Source organism: Otolemur garnettii, unplaced genomic scaffold, assembly GCF_000181295.1.
Source record: "Otolemur garnettii isolate 467f Iridium unplaced genomic scaffold, OtoGar3 scaffold00025, whole genome shotgun sequence".
Lineage (NCBI taxonomy): Eukaryota > Metazoa > Chordata > Mammalia > Primates > Galagidae > Otolemur > Otolemur garnettii.
The window spans coordinates 20,535,844-20,562,960 of NW_003852420.1; the positions used below are offsets into that span (position 1 = coordinate 20,535,844).

Here is a 27,117-nt window from a genome sequence, read left to right on the forward strand (position 1 = left end):
CCCGCCACAACACCTGGCTATTTTTTTGTTGCAGTTTGGTCGGGGCCAAGCTCAAACCTGCCACCCTTGGTATATGGGGCTGGTGCCCTACTCACTGGGCTACAGGTGCCACCCATACATGCTTCTTTTCAAAAGTGAGGAAGCTGGGCCGCGTGCAGTGGCTCAGACCTGTAATCCTACCATTCTAGGAGGTCAAGGCAGGTGGATTGCTTGAATTCGAGCAAAAAACAAGACCCCATCTCTACTAAAAATAGAAAAACTAAGGCAAGAGGATCGCTTGAGCCCAATAGTTGGAGTTTGCTGTGAGCTGTGATGCTACAACACTCTACCCAGGGCAATAGCTTGAGACCCTGTTTAAAAAAAAAAAAGTGAGGAAGCCTTTCCTAGATGCCCCAGGAGGTGTTCCTTCATTCCACAAGCCCATGCCCCTACAAATCACTCATGGGTTGGTGGGGACCATTATTTTTGGCTCATCACAATCATGATTCACCCCTGAAGCTGGGCTCCACTTCCCCTGAGGCACAGGGTGGCTTCTAGGAGGCAGATGGCTACCTGAACAAATCAGGATTCTCTCTAGAATGAAGAAGCAGTGATGGGAATGACTACTGAGAATCTGTGACACGCACGCACTGGACTGTAAACTCTACAAGGACAGAGGCTACATTTCTTTCTACTATTGCGTCCCCAGTGTGTAGCCCACTGTCTGGTACAGAGTCTATGCAAACATCATCTGATGAATGAAGAAATGAATGAATTCATTTGACCATAGGGCTAGGAGTACAGGACTGATACCACCAGGTAGATCCCTAGGCCATATGCTTCTTCAGTTTTTTTTGGAACTCAGGAGGCCACCTGCTCCCAACTCTACCAGCAGCTCCAAGAACAGACAGGATTGGCAGAATTATTCTCACTTTATTTCTGGAGACGTTTGATCAGATGCAATAACACTGATTCCAGGCGAGGGCGAGGGCATGGGTACCCCTGAAGCAACCAGTATCCTGTGGCCCAAGGTGTCCCACAGCCCCAGACCTGGGTTCCCCCTCTTACAGTTAAATAGAGAGAGTTAGATCTTCCCAGGGAACCTTGAAGGGAGGGTCTGCCTCCTGTACCCACCCTCTCCACACAGAGAAGTCTGAGCACAAGCTATTTACAGTATTCACATCCACTGTACCCCACCAAACCAAGGCAAATACTACAGGTGGCCCTTCCCCAAAGGAGGAGGCCAGAGAGGCTGTGAGTGTATGTGTGTATGGGGGAAAGGGGATGTCCGCGCATGTGAGCACACAAATGCATTGAGGGGCAGGGTCTGGCTCCAGCCAAAGAGACATCCGTCTATAAGGTGCAGATTAAAAAACAATAGAGAGGACCCACCCCCAGGGGCCCAGGCCACTTCCATCTTTGTCCTGCCTCTTTCTCCTCCAGACATCCTGGTAGATGATGCAGAGGAACTCTCACATCTGTGCCTGGATCCAAGGCAACCCCTCTTAAAGGACTTCTGGGGAAAGGGAGGGGGGAACAGTCAGGGCAGAATAGGAGAGGGCCTCTCGAACAGCTAGAAGAGAGGGGAGGGTGGGGAGCCCAGGGATGGAAGGGATGGGCAGGGTCCAGGAAAGCACCTACCTGTGACCTGTGGGGGCTGCACCACAGCTTTCTTGAGGAAGGCTTCTGCCTCTGCAAAGGGCAGGAGTGCCTCTGGTGCTCTGCCCAGACTCTTGTCCCCAGAGGGTCCCTTGGAGGAAAAGCCATTCTCCTGGTGTGCAGGGAGAGGCTGCAGGCCATTCACCAGGGACCCTGGCAGCTCCTTGCTTGGCAGGCTGTGGATGCAGGGGCCAGTGATAAGCAGCACACCTCCCCATAAGGCCCAGGCCACCCCACAGCTCCAGCAGGAGTCCGCTTCCCTGCTCAGGGTCCCTGGGATTGGGAGCTGGTACCTCCACTGGGGCTCCTGGAGGACTGGCTCCTCTTTCTGCACAGCCTCCTTCTGCAGCCCTGAGGGACGTGCTTCTACTACTTTGGCAGGGTCTAGCACAAGGAAGGAACGGCATCAGGCAGGGGCTGGATCAAGGGGCAAGGTTGTAGGAGGAGAGTGGCCAAGGGAAGAAGGTGAAAAGAACAGGGTCTTTCTTTACCTGGGCTGAAACTGTTGGCAGTGGCCTCCTTTCTATCCTGCTTCTGCTTTGAAGAGGAAAAGCAGTCAGGCTCCAGGGATATCTGGAGCCAGCTAACAGTGGTGCGGAATCTTCTCCCTCAGTCTGGCCCTCAGCAGCCTCCCCACAGCATCCGCAGTCGCCTTTCTCCAGCCCCACCCACATCCCCACCCCCATTCCCACCGATGCAGTCTGGGATCCTGACCTTGGTTTCAGCAGCTTCTGACTTCCGAGTCCTCTTCATTATCTCCTCCAGACGCTGTTTGGAGGCCCCCAACAGTAAGGCTCCCGCCCCACCTTCATCCTAAACCTCCCACAAGCCAGACCTGGAACCTCCAGGTCCTGCCAGTCCTTAGCAACCCTTCCCTACCAGCAAGGAGAACCTGCCCCAGCTACCTCTTGAGCCCAAGGTCCAAGCCAATGGCCCAGCCTACTGCCCCTCCCCCCGACCGAGCTTCATTAGCCCCAAGAACCAGAGCCCCGCCCTAGCCCAGAAACTGGTCCCGCCCACCTCGTCTAGGGCCCGCCCACCTTTTTGCGCTCCTGCCGCTCCTGTTCCTCCCTCTGGAAGTGCTTTTCCCGCTCCAGGCGCTGCCGCTCTGCTTCTTCCCGCGACCGAGCTTCAGCCTCCTCTTTCTGCCAAAGACCCCCGTGAGCATTGGGCCCGCGACTCCAGCCTCTCCTCCCGGCAGAGGCACCCGCGCCAGCCGGCTCCCACCCGTCCGCCGGGGCACCTGCTTCTGTAGCCGTTCCTGCTGCTCCTGCTCCGCCTGCGCCTTCTCTCGCGTCTCCTGCTCCTCCCGCCTCCGGGCCTCGGCTTCCCGCTCTGCCCGGACCTCTGCCTCCCGAGCCAGCTGCTCCTCTCGCATTCGCCTGGGGACAGAGGAAACTTGTCTCTAGCTCCGACCCCAGTAAAGGCCCCCTCAGTCCCGGGGCACACTCACTTGTCCCGTTCGGCCTGCAGCCTCCTCTCCTGTTCCTCGCGCTCCCGCTGCTCCCGGGCCTGGCGTCGCTTCTCAGCTAAGAGCCGAGTAGCTTCCTCCCGGTCTGTGGTGCCGGCCATTGGTTTGCTAGGGGTCACCGGGGGAGCAGGGGCTGGGGGTGAGGTCAAGAGAGCAATATCTGGAGGGGGATCCAGGACCAGGAGTCAGCACACACCCACACAGGCACCTCCACTACCCTTGCATGCCCCCTACTCTCCTGGACCCTAGGGTGACCCACCTACTGAATTCCTGCCATCAGTTCAGAGTGGCCTATGTTCTGGGCCTGGACCTCCCCAGGGCAAGAGTCTCATCTTCTTGTCACCCACACCCAGTCCCCAGGCATCTCTAGTGGCATACTGCTGACCACCTCCCCCTACACAGCCAGAGCGGTCTTCTTCCCTTCACCTACCCCTCTCTTCGTTCCCACCTGCAGGGGTCTCTGCTGTGGGCTGCTCCTTCTGGAGCAAGGCTGGGGTGGGTGAGGGCACAGGCGAGGGTGCTGGTGAAACTGGGGCTGTGGGCTCCTTCTCATTGTTGGCCTTGCTCTTGCTGTGGTTCTTGTCCTCAGGCCCTGCCGTGCTCACACTCTCCTTTGCTTCATCCTTCCTGCGAACCCGACCCTTGTGTGCTGCCATGTTTCCTCGAGGAGATGGTGGTTTTGGAGGCAGAGCATGGCCTGGCCCTGGACTGGGGCAGGGGGAGGCAGGCCTATGCCAGGAAGTGGAGGGAGAGGATGGCCGGGCCTTGGATTTGGGGCTAAGAGAAAAGGGAAGGGTTAGGTTGGAGGGCATGTGCTCTGAGCAAGTCACTTCCTCAGGGAAGTGTACCCTCCCCCCCGGGCTAGGTCAGCACCCCTCTACATGCTCTCACAAAACCATATCATTTCCCTAGAGCAGGCATCCTCAAACTGCGGCCGCTGAGGACATTTATCCGGCCCACTGGGTGTTTTTGCCGCCGCTGCCTGTCCTGCTTAGCAGCCGACTTGTCCCGGGGACCACAGTCCGGCCCGCCAACGGTCTGAGGGATAGTGAACTGGCCCCCTGTTTAAAAAGTTTGAAGGCTTGGTGCCTGTAGCTCAAGAGGCTAAGGCACCAGCCACATATACCAGAGCTGACAGTTTTGAATCCAGCCTGGGCCTGCCAAACAACAATGACAACTACAATCAAAAAAAAAGAAAAGTTTGAGGACCCCTGCCCTATATATCCCAGCTTGGTAGGCGGGGACCCTCAAGTGATGAACAATGTAGCATATATCCCAGCTTCTAATTCTGTATTCATTTTGAGATTCTTTGATTAATATCTGTCCCCCTAATAAAAGCAAAAATTGGGCCTGCTTTAGCTCACCAAAGTATCTTCAGCACCTGAAACACAACCTGGCAGGTCCATTCATTTGGCAGGTATTTGCTTAGTGCTTACCAGGTGCCAGGCACTGTTTCAGGTGCTGGAGTACTTCAAGTAATCCAAACGCTCAAAACAACACACATACATAAAGGAAAAGAGAACATCTGCCCTCCAGAAACTTTCCTTCTGAAGATGAGTGCTCAACAACAGTCTGTGAATAAATGAAAGGCCTGGTGAGGTGCAAGTCCCCTCTCCCCGCCCTCCACCCACCTGAGCTCAGAGGCAGCGCTGGAGGAAATACGAGGGCGAGGGGAGGCGGGCAGCGACTGGCGCTTCTTGAGGCTGCGCTCCCGGGCTAGAGCGCTCTTCTCCTTCTCATTTTCCCGCTCCTTGTCCTTCTTCTCCTTTTTCTGCACCTGGCAAGGAGAGAGGGACAGCAGCCGGGAGGGGAGAACAGAGGTCAGCATCCCTGCTCTCTGCAGGCCCAGGCTGCCAGTCCCCACCTGCGCAGCTACTTACCGGTGAGGCCTCTGGCCGGCGGCGGACCGGAGCGGGGCTGCCCCCAGCGCTGGGCTTGCGGCGCTCCCCAGCGGGAGCGCAGCGGTGCGCACTTCGCGGGGCGCTGCACGGTGGCGTCAGGGGGCTGGCAGAGGCGGAGCGCGGGCACACTGGCACGGCTGGGGAAGGATGAGTGCGGTCGGGGTGTGGCCTGGGTGTCAGGCTCGCCCTTGCCCGGCCCGGCGTGAGGGCTGTCCCAGAGTTGCCGCCCCTACCCTGGTCCCGGCCGTTTCGGGGCAGTGTGACAGCGCTGCGACTCCGAGCCAGGAAGGAGAGAGTGGGCGTCATCAGACGATCCACGATGCTGCTCTCCCACGCGCTCAGCTGCAGGCTTCGATCTAGAGGAAGAACGCCAGGTGAAGCGGGTCACCACAGGAGGCAGGCAGAGGCACAAGGGCAGAGCAAGTACCAGCTCCTTGCCAAGCCCAAGAAGTCTCACCTGGGAGGACTCTTCCTCCCATCAGGTGCCAAACACATTTGTTTTCCCTGAGATCAGCACCTCCACCGCAGACCCAGGGAACAAGACACTCCCAGGGCAACACTGTTCATCACTTGAGGGTCCCCGCCTACCACTTTCCCCAGGTGAAAGGGCTCTGAACTGTGTGAATAGGAAGGAGCCATCCAGGATTTAGTGGAAGACCAAATTGCCCTGTCCCATGACCCCAGGCAGGGCCCTGCCCTTCCTTTCGGTGGGCTGGCCTGGGGGAGGCATGCTTTCATGAATTTAGGACAGTGAGGGTCCCTGGGCCCCTGTGATCCAGCTTTTAGAAGGCCCGTGCCAGAGAGAGGCTACTAGGGAGGGCTGCCTGCCCTAGGCCACCTTGCACTGGCCCTTCAGCTGCTGGGTTATTTTTAAGTCTCAGTCAGGTGGGGTTGGTGTAGCAGCTGATTTGGTTGCTAGGCAACAGAGCAACCAAACAAAAGCCAGAGAAACTTATAAATAACTCCCACCATGGCTCCTTCAGATGTGAGCACCAGGGCATGGTGGGAATGCAGGGGCTGTGCCACCCTGGTTGGCCACAACTCTGGAACCAGCCAAGGCCATCGCTGGGGCTCTGAAGCCAGAGAGGGCAGGATTACATGGGCCCTTCACAGAATAAGCACTCAGGCCAGTCTGGCACATGGGGCAATGCCACCCGCCTAAGGTTAGCCCAGGCCAGCTGGCTGTGGTTGGAGATAGGCTGCCTGCCCATTCCCACCCCCAGCCACTACCCCAAATATCCTCTTGAGGCCCCCTGTCAGGCTTTTTGCAATCTCAAGCATTGTCTTTGTCTCTGTTCTCTCCTATAAGGCACAACTCTGTCCTCAAGGTCCAGACCCAAATGCCGGCTCCCCCGAGGGGCACAGAACCCCAGAAAAGGTAGAGTAAGGGTGGGGACCTGGAGTATGTGAGGGCTTCAGAGACTTGGTGTTCTTGCTGAGGAGGAGGCTTGGTGGGGGCTACAAGGGGCTCTGGAGGGGTCAGTGCTGGGCCTTCTCTTACTTCTACTGGGGGAGTTCCAGAGCGTGGCAGAGGACTTTGAGAGCCGCTTGTTGATTATAGAGTCCACGTGTTTGGGCAGGTTTACTGCCGACACGGAGCACCTGCTCCCACCTAGAGGGGAAAAGACACGGCATTAGGGCCGGGCCAGACAGGAGCCAGTGGGGCACTGAGGCCTTCCATGCAGAATGCTCCAAGGGAGAGGGAAGAGTGGGCAGGCTAGAATGAGGATGAGGAGGCAGCCTTGGCCCTGGGGGAGGGAGGGTTGGGGTAGATGACCAGAGACAACCTGGATTGGGGGAGCCGACGGCGAAGGAACAGAGGGAAGAGATGAGTAAAACTAGAGAAACTACAGCCTTCCTGGCCAGACCAAAGGAAGCCATTCCCTAGGGCTGGGTGCTGCAACCCCTCCCCACAACCACCCGGTGTTGGCACTTGCTGACACTGCCCAGCCAAGGCACTATGGATACAACACCCACATACTGGGACAAATGCAAAGACGTTTCTAAACTGAAGAACCCACACAGTCACAGTCATTTGCACAAATCCACATATTCATCTAGACACACAAAGTCAAAGACATGCAGACACAAGCATATAGAGAGGCAGATACGTAAGCATGCACACATGTGGGCAGACATGCACAGACACAGAAACACAAACATCAACAGACCCGGATGCACACAAGGCACAAACACATCGAAGCAACCTAATCGTGACATTTGTAACAGCTAGTGTTTGTTGATGCTTACCATGTGCCAGGCACTGTGCTGGGCACCAAACACACGTTACCTCATTTGAGCTTCCAAACATCTATCTACAACTTTGGAGCCGAATAGTTTTGTTATCCCCATTTTACAGATGAAGAACGGGAGATGGTGAGAAGTCAAAGGTCAAGCCCTGGTCAAGTACCAGCGCTGGAACCCAAGTGTATCTGACTTAGGAAACTTCACTGAGGTGGGTGCACAAGCCACAAACACATTAAGACGCACATTGCACAGATCCAAGGGCACATATACCAGAAGATATACAGTGCGTAATACTGAACCTTGCCATTGCTTAAAGACATCCAAACACAGTGGTACATACATGCCAGCAAAGAATCAGACCAAAATCCATGATGGCCCTATGTGAAGAAAACTCAGAGACAAAAATCTACCTTCCAAGACAAGGAATGACAGTTTTCTTTATATATCCAGTGTCTGCTGGGCATTAAAGTTCATTTGTACATATCATCAACTAATAATAAGTGACGGACAAAAGGTGGCTAATCCTAAAATGACAGAGGTTTGAAGAGAAAACCAAATGGAGACAATCCATCTCTGATTTGATAGTGGAAGTCCTAGGAAAGGGACAATTTGGTTTATAGACTATTCTAGAAGACACAAATGACATGAAGCAAGGCACACCTGCTGCCTGGAGTTGTCAGCTCCTTGTTCCCTTCCCCTACTTGCCAGATCCCAGTCTGCCCCACCCACCCACCAGCTTGTCCAGCCCACTCACTGGTCTTGTGTCCTGGGGAGCTATGGTGCAGGGCCCCTGCCCAGGACCAGCGCTGCTGCCGGATTTCAGCCCATGTCTTCTTCACTGACCTCTGGATGGCTGCTTCATAGCGCTCCTGGTGGGTGAGGGGTGGAGGAAAGAGATCTCAGAACATTCATCATACCTGGGATAGAAGCCCTTCTCCCTCTTATGACAATGCTTCCTCCCATCCCTTCCCCTGGAAGCTTTTCCTGACTCATTGCAGGTAACCAAGGTTACTGAATCTTTGCTATGATTAAGGACCATGTGCAACAGATTCCTTTTGATTTGTTCTTGGGAAGCTTTTCACTGTTCTTGAGTCATTTCCTGGGTGTATGAGTTGCTTTTCTGAGGACGGGCTGGAACATCCCCTGCCTGGGACTCCTAGGGAAGGCCATTTCCCTGATGGCACTAAGGATCTTGAGTTTGGGGCTATGTTTTCCATTCAGCTGAAACTCCCAGGTAGAGCCAACCCACCATTTCCTTCATTTCGTCATCAGTTCCTAAGCCAGGGCTTTACCCATGTGACAGAGCTAGGCACACTCACACAGACATATATGTACATACATACGTAGACACACAGAGCATGTATACAATTCCAGGTACAGACAGAGCACAATCACAGGGCCCTGCACATACATACGTAGATACACGGGGCATGTATACAATTCCAGGTATGGACAGAGCACAGTCACAGGGCCCTACAGCCACACACATGGAAGCAGATGTGTCTGCAGTTGCACAGATGCCCACATCTTATAACACAAGGACATGACTGTAGGTGTGAACACAGATAGGACCACACAGACACAGGTAACACAGGCATGAACACAGATGTGCATATCCACTTCACCAGTACATAGATGTGTGGGCATACAGGTACAGGGATCCGTACAGACCCATCCCGCACCTTGTTTTTCTCGAGCTTCTGCCGCTGCCGCTCCTCTAGGGCTGCACGGCGTTGCTCAGCTTTAAGCCGCTGCTCTTCCAGCCGCCTCCTCCGCTCCTGGAGCTGCTTCTCCCGCAGTACCTTGGCCTTCTCCTCCTTCTCCAGCCACACTGCCTTCTTGGCGGCTGCGGGAAAAGGATTTCAGTGGTGTGGGAAGGGCTCTGCTTCACCTCTAAGTGGCCATCCCATTTATCCCAGCCCTGGGTGAGGGAGCCTCTACTCTCCTTTAAATTGAAGAGCTTCCTGAAGACAGGCCCCAGGGGAGGCAATTCTCCCCCTTTGGCCTCATGGTCTCTTAGGACTGAAGGAGAAATGAGTGCTTTAGTGTGAGATCCCTTTCTGACTTGAGGGGCTACCAGACAGATTCCACATATGGTGATTGAGAGCATCAGCTCTGGGGTGAGATGAAGCTTGTGAGTCTGATTCTCAGCCACTCCACTGGCTGTGTGGCTTAGGCAAATGATTTCATCCCCCTGAGCCTCTGTTTCCTCCTCAAAATGAGTTGAGAGGATTAAATGAGATAATGTGTGCACTGCTCTTAGCACAGCACACATAATTAAGTGTTCCAGAAATGTTAGTGTTATTAATAGGATGTTAATGGTAGCTGGGCGTGGTGGCTCATGCCTGTAATCCTAGCACTCTGGGAGGCTGAGGCAGGTGAATTGCTAGAGCTCAGGAGTTTGAGACCAGCCTGAGCAACAGCAAGACTATGTCTCTATTAAAAAAATAAAAAGAAAGAAAGAAAAGAAAGAAATAGAAAAATTAGCCGGGTGTTGTGGTGGGTGCCTATAGTCCCAGCTACTTGGGAGGCTGAGGCAAGAGGATCACTTAAGCATAGGAGTTTGAAGTTGCTGTAAGCTATGACACCATGGCACTCTACCAAGGGTGACAGAGTGAAACTTTGTTTAAAAAAAAAATAAAAGGATGGTAATGGTGATGATGATGACGAGATGATGCTGCTTCCCACTCACTCACCCAAGTACTTGGCCCGCTCTTCTCGCCGCTCCTTTGCTAGCTTGTGTCTCTCTCCTGCCTTCTTCACTTCTTAACAGAGGGAACAAGAACAGGTCAAAAGGCTCTCTCCAAACAGGAGTCAGCCTGAGGGCCTTCCCTCCAGGCCTTGCCTCCATCCTTTCCCCACCTCCTCCAGGGCAAAAAAGATTCCCTCCGGGGTTATCATCCAAGGCTAGGACCCTGAGCCAAGGGGTTTGGGCCAGGACTAGGAGCATCACACATACCTTGCTTGGTAGGAGGGCTGTCAGAGGTTGGCACTGCCGTTGGGGATGGCTGGCTGCTCCTTCGAGGAGGCCTGGTGTCCCGTGGGCCTATGGCTGGTGGAGTGGGTCCCCTGCTCTTTGCTTCTGAGGAGGGGGACTCTTCTTGTGGAGGGGCTGGCCTAGGCATGACCTGCCCTGGGGGGCTCTCTGGTTCCAGTGGGATCTGCTTAGGGCTAGTGGCATTCTTCATGGCAGGAGGGGTGTCTGGGGGAGTGTCAGGGACCAGGGCTGACATTGGAGGAGGTGGTGGGGAAGGGTCGCCTTCTGGAGAAGGTCTCGGCTCTGGGGGGCTCCTGGCTACCACAGCTGAAAGACCAAGAAGAGAGGAGAAAGGGTCAGACAGTACATCTGTGTCATCAGTTTAACACCTGGCTATCTCTCTTGTCCAACCCACTTTTCATTCATTCACATGTGTTTATTGAGTCCTCTCTATGTGCTAGGCCCTGTTCTAGGTACTAATGATATAATAGTGAGAAAACAGCCACGATCTCTGTCTCTGTGGAGCTCACCCTCTAGCAGGGCAGACAGACAAATAGCTAGGCAATTACAGTAGAGAATAAATACTACGTCTGGGGGCAGCACAACAAAGATAGTTAATCTACACTTGTGGGGCTTCCCGAAGAAGTAACAACCAAGCTGAGTTGGCAAAGCAAAGAGAAGAGCGTATGCAAAGGGGCAGAGAGGAGCAGGGTGTGTTGGAAAAACTCAGAACAAGTTTGTAGGACTTACGGGCACACCACATAGAAATGATTCGTTTCCATGTCTGCCCCCCTCACCTTTCTGCTTTATCTCTGGGCACAGTGCCCAGTACAAGGCCTAGTTCACAGATGGGGCCAGTGCTAGGCGCATGGGACTGACCAAGAGCAAGGACATCAATATAGGCTCTATTGGGATGCTCTGTTTCTAAGATCCCAAAGGTGTAGGCAACCAGCTACCTGTACTTTGTAATCTTTTTTCCCCCAGTCACACCCAGATTCCTTCTTTGAGGACATAAATACTCCAAGAACCCTGCAAAAGACACGAAAGTGACAAGCAAGGAAGCCACACGATTTGGCTTATACTCATATGTCCAAATGTACATTGTGGGGCAGCTGAAAGACAGGCTTCGGAGTCACTCACATGAGAGCTGATTCTCTTTTTTCTTTTTTGAGATAGAGTCTCAAGCTGTTGCCCTAGGTAGAGTGCTGTGGCATCACAGCTCACAGCAACCTCAAACTCTCGGGCTTAAGCGATTCTCTTGCCTCAGCCTCCCAAGCAGCCGGGACCACAGGCGCCCCTCACAATGCTCAGCTATTTTTTGGTTGCAGTTGTCATTATCGTTTAGCAGGCCCAGCCAGGCTTAAACCTGCCAGCCTTGGTGTATGTGGCTGGGACCCTACTCACTGAGCTACGGGGCGCCAAGCTGAGAGCCTGATTCTGACTTCACCACCCAAAAGAATGCTTGCTTCCGGGTGGCGCCTGTGGCTCAAAGGAGTAGGGCGCTGGCCACATATGCCAGAGGTGGTGGGTTCAAACCCAGCCCTGTCCAAAAAATAAAAATAAAAAATAAAAAAGTATGCTTGCTTCCCCTGCAGGTAACCCTGGACATGCCATTCAACCTTTCTTAGCCTCAGCTTTGATATTTGTAAACTGGGGATAATGGGCCCAAGCTCATAGGGATGTCAGTAACATGCTTGGCATAATTCAAACACTTCCCTCCTCTTCCATGTTGGTTTTATGAAGCTGTCAAGTCTCCCAAAGAGAAGCCTCTGCATGTTGAGCCCTGGGGTCATCTGCAGCTATCAGTGGGAACACAGCCACCAAGCTGAGCTTAGGGAGCAGCCTGGCTCTGTGGGGAGGGATATCCAAGGAAGCACTTTTTGCTCTTACTGGGTGCCTCCACTAAACTTAATTCCTCTGTTCTGAGAACTCTCACCCACCCACATTTCCTCATACCATCACGAGACGGCTGCCTAGTCATTGCCGTCTGTGCAAACTCCCCATGCCCAAGGGGCTGCCTTTGGAACTTTCAGCACCTTCTTCTAGGAGTCTAGTGGTTGGTTTAGGCTCTGAAGCCAGACTATTTGAGTATGAATTCTGGCTTCCATACTAACTGTGTGACCTTGGGCCAGTTACAGACCTCTCTGTACAATACAGGGTCCTCTTCTATAGAATACAGATTTTACTAGGGTGACCAGACGTCCCGCTTTTGGCGGGACAGTCCCGCTTTTAAACAATTTGTCCTGTGTCCCGTGGCATTTTAACAAAGTTCTGATTTTTGGAAAGAATGCACGAACAGGCAGGAGAACAGGAAGGGAATATACGGTTTTTGGCTGCCATGTGGCTATTTCGCCAGAATATGAGTTTTATATTATTTTTGTTAATTTTATAATGTTAAATTGTGATAATAACAAATAATTGTTGAGAAGTGATTATCGAGAACTGCTTATCAAAGTTTGCATTGTTGTCAGGCCCTCCCTGCCCCGCCCCCGCCCCGCCCCTCGGCCACCTTGTCCGGCTTTACAAATATTAAAATCTGGTCACCCTAGATTTTACCTGTCTCACCATATTGTGATGCATGATGTAGTAATAACCATTGACTTTTGTATATTTAGTAAGAGCTTCCTTTATGCAAAGCATTTTTACACATATTAGTTTTACTCCTCATTGATAATACTTATGAAGGAGATCCCATAAACATGTCTTTTACACAGGTGAGGACAGTAAAGCCAAAAGAAGGTAAGTGAAGTAATTTGAGGTCACTCAGCTGGTAAGTGAAGGGACCTGGACTTAGACCCCATGGTCATTACCACAGCCCATGCTACTTCCCATTCTACCCCCTGCCTCTGAGAAGGTAGTACCACGGAATAGCTTTTATGCAATGAGACTAGCAGAGGTTCACACTATTACCCCTCATTCCTTCCCTTCCAGCTTCCTGGGCTACAGGCAAGAGCCCCAGCTGAGGTCCTGTCTCCCTAGCAACTCCTCCCCTATGTTCCATACCAACTACCCAGGTCTCCTCATACTAGCACGAGACGGCTGCCTAGTCATGCCACTCTATTTCCCAGTCAGCTGCAAACTGCTTTACTAACTCCAGTGGTCAAAAAACTAGTGGCAACCATTTAGTGAAGGCTCACTTCCTCACTAACCAAGTGATGCACCTGCATCCTCACAATGCTGAAAAGCAGAGATTCTTGTCCTCATTATACAAATGAGGCAATCAAGGCTCGCCCAGCTAAGTGATTTGCCCCAGGTCATAAAACTAGGCCGTGGCAGAGTCAGGATTTGAACCCAAGACTGTCTGAGGACAAAGCCTGGGTGTGTTTAAGTCCTAAGCTTAAAGGCAGAGGGTGAGGCCTGTGTATTGCCATTCTCCAAGCATCTGTGCGTGCTATAGGTGTTGCAAGGAAAGCCAGTAGGCGGGTATTTGTCTACACCTAGGCAAATCACACCCACCAGGTAAGACAATGAATTCCCAACTGGGTCCAGACTAGCCATGCGAAGGGAGATTGGCAGGAGGAAGAGGAGTGAAGCCTGGAAAACACCTGCACCCGGAGCATCGGATGCAGTGGAGCAGGAAGGTCAGAGGCTTCAGAGCCAGACAGGCCTGCGTGAGGATCTCAACTCTAGACTCATGCAAGATCTGAACCTGTCTAAGCCACAGTTCCTGTACTGAGTTGTTGGTTTGGCTAGTAAGTAAGGAGCACCTGCCCCCCAAAATGTGTTCACTTCTCCCCATCTCTGCCGGAAGTACACAGTTTGCCCAGGTCTTTGCCCCCACTGCTTTGCAACATCACTCTCCTCAGTGACCTCCACGCTGCTAAATACAGCAGCCAGTTTTCAGCCCCCATTCACCTGACCTATTAGCTACATCTGCTGCAGTTAATCTTGGATGCTCCGTGAAACACTCCCTTCACTCGACTTTGGAGACAACGCATTCTCCTGGTTTTCCTTTTACCTTACTAGCTGTGACTTCTCAGCCTTCTCTGCTGACCTAAACTTCCTAACCTCTCAATGCTGGAGTGCCTGAGGACCTCATCTCTTTTCTGTCTACATTCCCTCCCTCAATGACCTCATCCAGACTCACAGCTTTAAGTACCATCACTCTGCTGATGACAATCAAATTTGTGTCTCTGGTGCAGACCTCTCCCTTGAGGTCTAGTTTCGCTCATGCAACTGCCTGCTTGACACCCCTGGGTGTCAACAGATGCCCTGATTTGACATATCCCAAACTGGGCTCCTGATCATCTCCAAAAACCTACTCTTCTTCCAGTCTCCCCATCTCGGTTACTGGCAACCCCATCTTCCAGTTTTCAGGCCTTGGAGTCATTTCAAACTCTTTTCTTACCTCATATCCTTCATTAGAAAATGCTTTGGGCGCCAGCCACGTACACCTAAGGTGGCGGGTTCGAATCCCCAGCCCGGACCCGCCAAACAACAATGATGGCTGCAACCAAAAAATAGCCGGGCGTTGTGGCGGGCGCCTGTAGTCCCAGCTACTTGGGAGGCGGAGGCAGGAGACTCGCTTGAGCCCAGGAGTTGGAGGTTGCTATGAGCTGTAATGCCATGGCACTCTACCCAGGGGGACAGCTTGAGGCTCTGTCTCAAAAAAAAAAAAAAAAGAAAATGCTTTTGGGGCGGTGCCTATGGCTCAGTGAGTAGGGGCCCAGCCCCATATACCGAGAATGGCGGGTTCAAATCTGACCCCAGCCAAATTGCAACAAAAAAATAGCCGGGCATTGTGGCAAGCACCTGTAGTCCCAGTTACTCAGGAGGCTGAGGCAAGAGAATCACCTAAGCCCAAGAGCTGGAGGTTGCTGTGAGCTGTTATGCCACAGCACTCTACCGAGGGTGACAAAGTAAGACTCTGTCTCTAAAAAAAAAAAGAAAAGAAAATCTTTTTGAAGCGGGGCGTGGTGGCTCACCCCTGTAATCCTAGCACTCTGGGAAGCTGAGGTGGATTGACTGCTTGAGCTCAGGAGTTCAAGCCCAGCCTGAGCAAGAGTGAGACACTGTCTCTACTAAAAATAGAAAAACTAACTAAATAAATAAAATAAAATAATTAGTAGGCCCTTGTGGCAGGTGCCTGTAGTCCCAGCTACTATTTGGGAGGTAGAGGCAAGAGGATCTCTTGAGCCCAAGAGTTTGAGGTTGCTGTGAGCTATGATGATGCCACGGCACTCTACTGAGGGTGACATAGTGAGACTCTGTCTCAAAAAAAAAAAAAGAGTGGCACCTGTAGTTCAGTAGGTAGGCAGCTGGCCACATATACCAAGGATGGTGGGTTCAAACCTGGCCCGGGCCAACTAAAGCAACAATGACAACTGCAACAAAAAAATAGCTGGGCGTTGTGGTGGATGCCTGTAGTCCCAGCTACTTGGGGGGCTGAGGCAAGAGAATTGCTTAAGCCCAAGAGTTAGAGGTTGCTGTGAGCTGTGACACTGCGGCACTCTACCAAGGGTGACATAGTGAGAGTCTGTCTCAAAAAAAAAAATCCTCTAAATTCAATCACTTCTCATGATCACTTTTTCTGTCTTCCTGGTCAGAGCTTTACTATCAGTCCCAATATAAGACTCCCTGCTCCCATTCTTTACTCTCTTCTGGTCTTTTCTCAACACAGTAGACAGAGTGATTCTGTTTAAAAATAATTCAGATCAGGCCAGCATGGTGGCTCACACCTATAATCCTAGCACTCTGGGAGGCTGAGGTAGGTGGATTGCCTCAGCTCAGGAGTTCAAGACAAGCCCAAACAAGAGCAAGACCCTGCCTCTACTAAAAATAGAAAAACTACTGATTATAAACGTGGCATTCATTGGAGCAAAATGAGAAAAAAAAACACTCATAATTCTAACACTCAAATTCTCATTCTATTAGTACATATTATATTTTGGTGTATTTCCTCCCATCCTTCTTTTCTGTACATTTATGATGACTTTGTATTTCAAAATAAAAGGGCAGCACCTGTGGCTTAAGGAGTAGGGCACCGGCCCCATACGCCAGAGGTGGTGGGTTCAAACTCAGCCCTGGCCAAAAAAACCAAAAGGATCATACTATAAAATTTTTAAGTTTATTTATTTATTTTTGTTGTTGTTATTGCAGTTTGGCTGAGGCTGGGTTTGAACTCACCACCCTCCGTATATGGGGCTGACACCCTACTCACTGAGCCACAGGCATCACCCTACTATAAAATTTTTAAATTCTGATTTTGATTTAGAGATTTTTAATAAATTAAACATGTTTTTTATGACTATAAAAGTTAAAATATGTTTATTATAAAACATTCATACAATATGGAAATTATAAAGAAGAAAATAAAAATGATCTGGAACTCCACCATCCAAAAAAAAAAAAAAATAGAAAAATTAGCTAGGTTTTGTGGCAGGTGCCTGTAGTCTCAGCTACTTGGGAGGCTGAGGCAAGAAGATTGCTTGAGTTTGAGGTTGCCGTGAGCTATGTCATCACAGCACTCTACCCCAGGGTGACTGAGTGAGATTCTGTCTTAAAAAATAAAATAAAATAAAAATTCAGATTACATCACTCCTCTGATAATCTTCCAAAGACTCCCATCTCACCAAAGTCTTCGCAAGGGCCTACTAGGCTCCCCAGGATCCTGACCTCACAGACCTCATCTCCTCTCCTTTCCTGCTGTGTCCTCCGGCCACTATGCCTTCAGGGTGCTGGGCAGGCTCCTGCCTCAGGGCTTGGCATTAGCTGTCCATCCCTCAGGAATTCTCTGCCCCTAGATTCTATATGCCTCATCCCCTGGTCCCCTCCAGGTCTTTACTTAGATATCACTTCCCTGACCTCCTATTTAAAACTATAAACTACAGTTGACGTCTCCCTCCCTTTTCCAACTATATTTTTTTCTTTTCCAACTTTTATTTTCCCCATAAGCATTAACACATTTTAACACTGTTTTTTACCAATAAACATAATCTCTATGAGATAGGACACAATTTTTTTTTTTTTTTTTGAGACAGAGTCTCACTATCTCACCCTCGGTAGAGTGCCGTGCCGTTCACGGCAACCTCAAACTCTTGGGCTTAAGTGATTCTCTTGCCTCAGCCTCCCAAGTAGCTGGGACTACAGCACTTGCCATAACACCCGGCTATTTTTTTGTTGTAGTCATTATTGTTTAGCAGGCCTGGGCCAGGTTTGAACCCGCCAGCCCTGTTGCATGTGGCTGGCACCATAACCACTGAGCTATGGGTGCGGAGGCAAAGGCACAAATTTTTGTCTGTTAGCTGGACTATCTCTGGTTCCAACACAGTCTGGCACATAGGTGCTCCATAACCTATTTGTTGAAGGAAGAAATGAATGATCTCCACCCTGGCAGATATCATCATCATCATTATCATCTCTCTTACCTGGATGACCACAAAGTCCTCCCATTGCTCCACCCCATCTTTCCCCACTCTGCTCCACTGAGCAATCAGAGTAAATGTTAATCTGATCATGGTACTCTTTCGCCATCTGAAACCTCTCAGTGGCCTCCTATCGCTCTGAAGATAAAGACAAAATTCTTGAACCCAACCTACTAGTTCAGTATAGTCTGAAGACCCTTCCCCCAACCTCTTGCTTCTCTCCTACCTCCTCCCGACTTGCTCTCTGAACTCCAGCCACATCGACCTTCTATTTGTTCTCAGAACCATCCACATTCCCTTATGCCACAGGGCCTTTGCACATACTCTTTCCTCTTTTCTTACTTAATTCCTATTTACACTTCAGATCGTAGCTCATCAGAGAAACCTTCTCTAGCTTGTCTGATCAGGATAAACTCTTTCATTATACACAATCATGGCTTCATGTGCCTTTGTTTAGAGCCCTGTCCCTGTTATAATTTTAAACTTCCTTAAGTGGTTCTTAGCAATTGTTTGTTTATTTATTTATTTATTTATTTTTTTGAGAGAGTCTCAGTTTGTCACCATTGAAAGAGTGCTGTGGCATCATGAGCTCACAGCGACCTCAAACTCCTTTTGCCTCAGTCTCCAAGTGGTTCTTTCCTTCCTCTTTTCTCTCTTTTCTTTTCCTTCCTTTCTTTTCTTACTTTCCCCTCCCTCTCTCCCTCACGTCTTTCCTTTCTTCTCTTCCTTTCCTTTCTCTTTCTCGCTTCCTTTCTTTTTTTATTGAGACAGAGTCTCACTTTCTCACCCTTGGTAGAGTGCTGTGATATCATAGTTCACAGCAACATTAAACTCGTGGGCTCAAGCCATTCACTTGCCTCAGCCTCCCTAGTAGCTGGGACTATAGGCGCCTGCCACAATGCCCGGCTATTTTCTTTTTTTTCTTTTTTTTTGTTTAGCAGGCCTAGGCTCGGTTTGAACCCACCATCCCTGAAGCAGGTGGCCAGTGCCCTAACCACTTAGCTACAGTGCCCAGCCTTGAGTGGTTCTTTACCTATTGTCAGCCCCCTCCTAGACTGTAAGGAAACCCTGCCAGGGTGGGGCCAGGTCTGCTTTTCTCACCACTGCATCACCAGCATCTACCACAGTGCCAAGTATATAGATACAGTCACAAAATTCTGTTGAGTGAGAATTAAGTATTATACTATGAGGCCACCCTAGCCTAAAGCAGGTTCACATGGAAGGAAGGAGATTTTCCTCTTTTAACAAGTAGATCAAGTGAGCAATGACATTGCTACTCTACTCCAGCCTGGGCAACAGAGCAAGACCCCCTCTCTTGAAAAAGAGCAAAAAGTAGCTCCATTTGGCGATTTATTGCAAAGGGACAAATAAATACTTGAAGGGATGAAAAACAACTCTTTCTCAAAGGTTTGGGCAGCCTCCTGGACTAAGCCACTAAGGTAGAAGTGAGTGTTTACCCAAGCAGTGCAACAAGAAAAACTTCTTAAGAGGGAAACAGGACATTTGGAACTCCTCTTGCAACCTGGCAGACTATTGAATCTGAATATAAATATTGTCTTCAGAATTATGGCAACCCTGACAAAATGTCATTGGGACAGTGTTATCTGCAACAAATCCCACTAAGCCAAATTAATTCTTTGGCTAATTATGCAGTATGTTAATCAATTCCTGATTATTCCTATTTTCAGTCATCAAACATGATCTTTTGGCTACTTAATTTTATCTGATTGTTGGTTGATGCCAGATTGTGAGGTTTTACCCAATGCCAGTTTTATTTTGCTACCTTGATATTTACCAGAAGTGTTTGCTAAGAACTGGCTAAGAGACAGATAGTTTGTATTTATTTCTTGGCACAAAGAGCATTAGCAGGGCAAAGGTGCAGGAGCTGGTTCCATTCCGTTTTCTTTTTTTTTTTTTTTTTTTAATTTTGAGACAGAGCCTCAAGCTGTCCCCCTGGGTAGAGTGCCGTGGCATTACAGCTCACAGCAACCTCCAACTCCTGGGCTCAAGCGAGCCTCCTGCCTCAGCCTCCCAAGTAGCTGGGACCACAGGCGCCCGCCACAACGCCCGGCTATTTTTTGGTTGCAGCCATCATTGTTGTTTTGGCGGGTCCGGGCTGGGGATTCGAACCTGCCACCCTAGGTGTACGTAGCTGGCGCCCTAGCCGGTTGAGCTATAGGCGCCGAGCCTCCATTCCGTTTTCCCAAGAGCCCTAGGAGGGATTGCACCTAGGGTCTACAGAAAGGTCAGGGCCAAGTTCCTCAGAGGGGCTGCCACATGTCTCAGGGTGGTAACTCCCCATCTCCGCCCTCTGGGAGCTGGCAAACCTTTCCTTTCATTTCTCCCTCCTTCCACTCCAACAACTCCTGCTGGCCAAGTATTCCTCTCATAGCACTGATAACTCAGTCTAACTTTTTTGTTTGTCTAACATACCCTCCCCCATCAGTGTGAGAGTTCATTAAGAAAAGAGATTGGGTCTTTTAGCAGCTTCAGAGCATTTTACACACCTACTTGGCACAAAGTAGTTCTATCTGATTACTATCTAAGGGGTAATGGGTGTGTCTAGTTCGCACATAGACCCCCCAGCTGCTCCAAAGCTCAGTTTCTCTAAACCCTAAATCAGGGGTGTCCAATCTGCGACGCTGATTTTGTGAGGATTTTTTTGCTTATCCATGGTGTCAGATATCTCAAAATGTACATAGGTTGAGAACCGCTGTTCTAATGTGTGGCAGAAGGGGAAAAAAAGGTTAGACACCCTTGCCTTAAATGTGATCATGTCAGAGGTCTATGGTCCGCTGCCAACCCTGAAGCCCAAGAAGGGAAACAAAATAATTTACTGAAGCTGTACCGTATACCGTTATCTCATTTAATTCTTAAGAGCACTCTAAAGGGAAAGTACTATGGATGGCCCCCATTTCATAGGTCAGAAAGCTGTTACTCAGGTTAAGTGGATTGTTCATGTCACTGTCAGAAGTTCGATTTCTGATGACGAAACCCTTATGTCACACTAATTCTGGTAGGCGGTCACATCACCCCTCCCTGAGGCTCCCAGAAGTTCGATTTTGTCTGATGACAAAACCCTTATGTCACACTAATTCTGGTAGGCGGTCACATCACCCCTCCCTGAGGCTCCTGCCCATTCCCTGAAGAAGGAAGTGATTCGGTGGTTCCCCCAGGGAGGTTTCCTCTGCAAAACTGAAGGGTACAGGTGGGGCAAGCAGGCACTGAGCTCAGAGTGCAGGAATGCAGGGAAGGCAGGCTCCTGCCCAGGCTGGCCACCAGGAGGCAGGAAGTGAGGCACCTGGGCAAGAGGTGGGGGAGAGTGGCCCACCTCCAGGGGCAGAGCAGGGGAGTGCCCAGGCGAGAGCTGGGGGATGGTGCACAGACAGACAGCACCCAGGGCAGGGAGTGTGGGGGGAGAGGCAAGGGAAGAGACAGGACAGAAATCAGCATCTCTAGCAAGAGCCCTCCTGGTTCCCCTGCAGCTTCTTAGGTGGCAACCCTAAACCAGACAAATGAAGATGGGCAGGCAGGCAGAAGGCAAAGACACACAGCAAGACCGACACACACACAACAGAGAGAGAGAACAAGCTGACAATGCAGACTGAGCCCACACAATGACAGGAGACAAGACATTCTTTTTTGTCTCTGTCTCACACACAGGATATAGACTTTGCTGGGATTCAGAACTCTATATATCCTGAGACAGACAGATACACACACACACACACACACACACACACACACAAACATACATGGTACCCGGCACCTCCTGAGGTTCAGATAAAGCCTCAGAGACACATACAAGCACACAGAGACACAACATCCCCAGTAGATTTATACTGCCTCATCCAAATCACTTCTGTCCTGCCCTTTCTGGGCACTTCTTTACCTGGGCCTAGGGAAAGTCCGATTAACTGCAGCAGCTAATGCTTTTGTCAGGCACAGCTAAACACTTTAAACTCATTAGTTCATTTAATCTTTGCCACAATCCTATGAAGTGGATATTATTACCCCATTTTAGAAATGAGGAAGCCGATTCAGACAGATTAAGATACTTGTTTAAGCCACACAGCTGGTGAGTAGCAAGGCTGGGGTTTGGACCCAAATTAGTGTGGCAGTCTTTACCCTCAGTCTGCTATCCACTAGGGACAGCCTCCTGGGTTTCCTTTCCTTCTGGAGAGATCTGGGCTGGAAGAATAGGGGGTGCAAAGAAAGGACAACCCTGGGGGATGCCTAATTGTGGGGTTGGGACAGGAGGGACCCTTAGGGGGCAGCATTACTCCTGGCCTGGATGGACCTAAGCCAGCTCGGAGGGAGTGCACTGAGAAGGGGGCAGCCGGGCAGTGAGGGCGCTGGGGCCAAGCCATGGGCTTCTGAGGGTGATAAAGCCGGGAACCCAACTGAGACTGCAGATCTGAAGCAGCTCTCTGGCCCGGCTGGCGGCCATTGTTCCCAACCTCCAATCAGGAGCACCCACTTCCTGTTATTTTAGGCGGCAGGAAATGACCCCATCCCGCAGCCAGGGCCCCATCACGTCCTTCCCTCAGCCCCAGCAGGGCTGCCCAGGCTGTTGCCCAGACGCTAAGGACAGAGGCCCAGGCTTAGGCCAAGGCCTGGAGATGGGTCACAGCTGGACTGTTGCAACCACCCGGGTCTAGAGCAGCGGTTCTCAACCTGTGGGTCATGACCCACAGGAACTATATTAAAGACTTGTGGCAATAGGAAGGTTGAGGACCACTGGTCTAGGGTCTCCCTTCTGGTCCAACTTGCTTAGACTCTAACCTGGCAGGATTCACAGGTGACCCAGGGCTCTGCTGGTTCTACCTCTTCCTGCTAGAGAAAGGACCATGGGGTCCCCAAGACCAAGAGGCCCACAGAGACCAGTCACGGAAGGGAAGTAGGCCAGATCTTGTCACTGGCTAGCTTGGGCCATGATAATTTGTTACAGAGGTTTGGTGTGCAGACTTGTGAGTCGGATAGACATGGGTTCAAATCCTGCCTCGGCCCAGTTCCTAGCTGTGTGACTTTAGGCAAGTGACTTCATCTCTCTAAACCTCATCTGTGAAATGGGAATAGCACTAGCCCCTGGGATTGTTGTGCAGAACAAATGAGACAATGGCATGACGTGCTGAGGATTGTGCCTGGCACAAAGAAGGCTCCTAACAAGTAAAAGTAGAAAATAATACATAGGAGACAACTTGATTCACCAGAGAGTCTATGCCTGGCCCACATCTTCCTCCCCTACAACCAGTAGAGGTACTAATGGGGGTGGTAGAAGTACATTTCTTACCCCCTGCCATGCTCTCTGCTCCCTTCAGAGCAGAGCTGCAGCTGAGAGGTGATGGAGGAAACACTGAAGGCTGTGCCCCAGGGTGCCAGGCAGAGCTACCACCAGCCAACAAAGCTGCATTATCTAGGCTTGGCTGGTTGGCTCCCTCCCTAGCCCTAAGGCCCAGCAGAGACCCGAGGACATGGTTCCCAACTGTTTGCCACCCACCTTTTAGCCTTGGACAGACCTGAGACCTACCCTAAGGACAAAGTGCCACTCTAGTCTAAGTCTTGCTTTCAGTCCCTACCTACCCCTGTCCCTCAGCCCTGCCCCACCATCCTGGGGAGACTGGGGCTGAGCTGGCCCAGTGCCCCTTCCTCCTCATTTGCATATGCGTGACTGCACATTAGGGGCTCATTAGAGGCCTCATTATTGGGCCCACCAGCCCAAAGAGGGACAGGGAAGCTGTCAGTGGGAGATGCCAGACAGGCTGCCTGCCTGCCATATGCATAGTCCATTGTTTGTCTCACCAACTTCTACTCATCCTTTCTGATCCACCTCAAATGCCTCCTCCTCTGGGAAGCCTTCCACAAGCAGAGCCCACTGCCCACTGTATCACCATTAGATCTGGTTTCCCTGCAGTGAACAGATCTTTCTTCCACACTGGGTTAGGAGCTCATCTAGGGTAGGGACTCTGTCTGATTCACTTCTCCGCCATTTACACAGCACAGGTGTGCTGAATAGCAGGTTGCACCCATTTCTTGGGTCTTCTCTCCACTCCCACTGCCCCACAGAGGTACAGGGCCCCTCTGTTCCAAAAAAGAGTCGGTGTTCATTGAACGCTAAATACGTGCCAGGGGCTAGGCTAAGTGTTTTACATGTTCATCTAATTTAATGATCTCAATGTCTCAATGAGGTAATTTCTATTATTATTCTCATTCTATGGGAATAGAATAATAGATGGGAAAACATAAGACATAGGCTAAGGACTTACCTGCAGTAAGTTATGAAGCAGAGACTTAAGCTGTTTGATTCCAGAGTCTACACTCTTAAACTGATTCCCAATTCCTCCCCCATATTTCCTACCTCCTTGTTGGCACCAGTTGCAACGAGCATAACCACAACAATGGTAATAACAGTTTATTGCAAGTGTCTGATGTCTGTGTGCCAGGTTCTTTAGTTACATCATCACTAACCTTTACATTAACCCCACCAGGTTGATAAAACTACCCCCATTTTCCAGGGACAGAAATCGTGGCTCTGGGAGGTAAGTCACTTGCTCCAGGCCAGTAGCCAGTAAATGGCTAACTGGGATTACCATCCAGGTCTTCTAACCTAAGAAAGGGCATCACACTTGTCCCCCTACTCCATGCTGCCTCCTGTTAATGCCCAGAGTACAAGTGAGCAAAAGGAACTCAAAGGGGCAGAGAGTAGATCATGTCACTGGCACTTGGGTGCTGGGAGCTATGCCTCAAACTCTCACAGGGCACATGCTTGCTTCACGGGGGACTCCTGACACCTTCAACTCCTCACTATGTGGGGACCAGCCACCATCCTGATCCAGGTTCTCACACAGATCACTGTGCACAGAAGAGTCTTCTCCATCTATGATCCTGTATATGTATAGCGCCCCCACCCCACCCAGGCCTCCAGAACAGCCAAGCAACCCTCTCATATCAGTCCAGGCATCCCATCCAAGTGCCCTAATTATAAACTAGCCATGGGCTCAATTCCTCTACATCCCAGTCACCACCCCTATTCAGGCCTCTGCATACACACCACCAGTGGCAGGGACCCTCAGGTGGAGAGGGCCAGTAAGCAGATGGATGGACCTAGGCTGGTCCTCCCTGGGTGTTTGCTCTCAGTCTCAGCTGAGCCAAGACAGATCCAGGTACCCTTGTTCCCAACACAGCCTACACCCCCCCCCAAAACCCACCAGTCTGGTGGTAGCTACCCCTCAGTGAACTCCAGCTCCTACAGGCACACATTCCCAGGGAAGCACCCACTCTGGCATCAGGAGGAGCCCACCCACAGTCAGGTGGCCCCACCTTATCCTGGGCTCTCCGCACCCACAGACACTGTTTCATCCTGGGCCCACACCCCAGGGGACAGGGAGGTGACAGGATTAGGTTCAGGGACTCCATAGGGGTGTGGGGATGAGGCCACCTCCCTCCTGAATCAGTGGGAACAGAACTTGGGTCTCGGTAATCATGCTCTTCCCTCCCCTTCTAGGAAGAAAGAAATTGCCTCCCCCCAACACCAGGCCGGACCACTGGACCAGAAACCGGTTCCCACCCCCTCATCAGCTGCTCCCAGATCCCACTGGGATTTGCAGAAGTCCTGGGCACTGGTAGTTGGAGTGAGGGGAGGGGAGGACAGCTTTGGTGGTGGTCTGGGGCGTAGGGAGGGACAGAAAGAGACAGACAGAATAGACAGTGCAAGCCTCAGGCTGGGGAATGATGTGGCAGGTCCCTGGAGAGAGCCCCAGCCTCGAGCCTTTTTACCCCATACTCCAGTGAGATTCAGGCCCAGAGAGGCTAGGAAGGAGGGCGGCAGGAAAAGCAGATTTACTTTTGTACCCCCCTTGCCAAGTCGGGCTGGGCTGGGTGGGCTCCGGAGTAGGCCCGGCTGCAGGGTAGACGGCCCACTCCCCAGCTCCCGCCCTCGCCCCAAACAATGCCGCCTCCCCCTCCCCCTCGCCTTTATCCGGCGGGTTACTTGGCAGCCGCCGCTAGAGACCTCCCTCTCCCCTCCCCTCCCGGCCCGCTGCAGCAACAGGCCCTTTGCGCGGCAGCTGGACGGATGGGGTGGGGGCGAGGTCTGGGAAGGGGCCTGGGCGTGAGGGCACTAAGGCCTAGGCTCCGGCATGCAGGGCGCCAAGCCTGAGATCCTGGACCCCAACACACATTCAGGCTGGGGTCACACGTGCGTTCCGGGGATGGGAAAGGGGACAGAAGCTCCAGCTCTGTAAAAGAGGATCTTCCGGGCCTGAAGTGGATCAGGAAGGGAGGTGGAGTGGGGAAGCAGAGATGGCACTGAGCTGAGGCTGAAGGGTCACCGCACCAAACTCCCAAACAGGGTCCCCGCGGATCTCGAAGCCCAGTGAGTGAGGCGCCAGGAGTGGGGGAGGGGGCAGCTGTCAGAAGATGCGTCGGTAGCCCAGAGCCGAGGCCGCCGCCGCAGCCTTTATTTTTAAACTTCCCAGTGGTCAGAGGGCGCGGCGGGGGAGGGGTCCCCGCCCAGAGGCCCTCATCCTTCATCCTTGGCTCCCAGCGGCCCTAGACCTCCCCCCATCTCGCCTCTGCGTGGCTCCCGGCATACCTGGGGGTGAGCCCGGACCCAGCTCCACATGCGGGCCGCTCTCCATGTCTGCGGCGTCACTAAGGGTCTTGGGGGTCTCAGCGGCGACGGCGGCGGCGGCCAGCGGCCAGGACAGGGGTCCCGCGGCGCATCACGCCCAGCCCAGCCCGGCGGGCAACGACTTGGAGGCGGGGGCGCTGGGGGGAAGGTCGAGACTGGTGGACTGCGAGGCTCGGAGTCGCCGGCTGTCCAGTGACTGTCGGCTCCAGCAGCGATCCTGCTCCCTGTCCGGCGCCGGCCCAGTCCCTGCCTCGGCCCAACCCTATTGTACCGCCCGGGCTGGGCCTTGCCTCTCCGCTGGCGCATACCAAGTACGAGGTGGGGGTGGCCGTCCACACAGCGCCCGAGGACCAAGCAGCCGCTCGCCCGTGCCGCCCGTCTCGCCCCACCCCGGAATTTAGTTCCCGGAGTCTCCCTATGTCTCTCCTGCGGCCACAGCGGAGTGGGCATTACGGTTCCGGGAGGACGCCGGCCGAGCTGCCTCCCCCTGCGGCCGCACGTTGGTACGCGCCACAGCGCGAAAAGACTATGTAGGGAGCGCTGGGGTGACTCACCCGCAGCTGGGACTGGGGGAGTGGGGGATCGAGGCTGGGAGTACCCAGACCTATCCTGGAGTTTGGGAGCTCTGGGTCTGGAGCTGAGACGGTATTTTCAAGTCTAAATTCTCTCCTGAACCCGCCTTAAACAAAACTGTTCGGGGGACACGGGAGGCCTGAAGGAAGGTCACAGGGAGACCCCTCAAAGGGCTAGTATGCTGTCTCTTCCCTGGTGAGGGCTGAGATGAGTAGAGGTCTGGGAGCCTTGCTGCCGCCCTTCCTCCAGCATCCCATGGTTAGTGTCTTCCCAGCTCTTCTGGGGTAATTACAGCCCTGCACAGCTGCTTTACC

The 27,117-nt window shown here is 51.9% G+C and overlaps 1 protein-coding gene across 10 annotated transcripts; it reads right to left on the minus strand.

Annotated features, from left to right (window-relative positions):
- Nucleotides 1–892: 892 nt before the first annotated feature.
- MAP7D1 (MAP7 domain containing 1) lies at nucleotides 893–26,678 on the minus strand. 10 transcript variants are annotated; one of them, XM_012804137.1, is made up of 18 exons: nucleotides 26,192–26,678; nucleotides 10,217–10,561; nucleotides 9,954–10,022; nucleotides 8,940–9,103; nucleotides 8,012–8,126; nucleotides 6,512–6,622; nucleotides 5,244–5,366; nucleotides 4,990–5,147; nucleotides 4,741–4,886; nucleotides 3,558–3,886; nucleotides 3,092–3,269; nucleotides 2,882–3,020; nucleotides 2,679–2,783; nucleotides 2,353–2,406; nucleotides 2,130–2,172; nucleotides 1,932–2,022; nucleotides 1,621–1,814; nucleotides 893–1,495 (listed from the first exon to the last, which is right to left on the minus strand). In XM_012804137.1, the coding sequence occupies exons 1-18, from the start codon at nucleotides 26,235–26,237 to the stop codon at nucleotides 1,485–1,487; spliced, it is 2,421 nt and encodes an 806-aa protein (XP_012659591.1). In that variant the 5' UTR covers nucleotides 26,238–26,678; the 3' UTR covers nucleotides 893–1,484. The 10 variants fall into 10 exon arrangements, with proteins under 10 accessions (XP_012659591.1, XP_012659588.1, XP_012659590.1 ...); XM_012804134.1 differs by having other exon boundaries at nucleotides 2,130–2,175; nucleotides 4,990–5,366; XM_012804136.1 differs by having other exon boundaries at nucleotides 3,092–3,242; nucleotides 4,990–5,366; nucleotides 26,192–26,517.
- Between the last annotated feature and the right edge of the window lie 439 nt (nucleotides 26,679–27,117).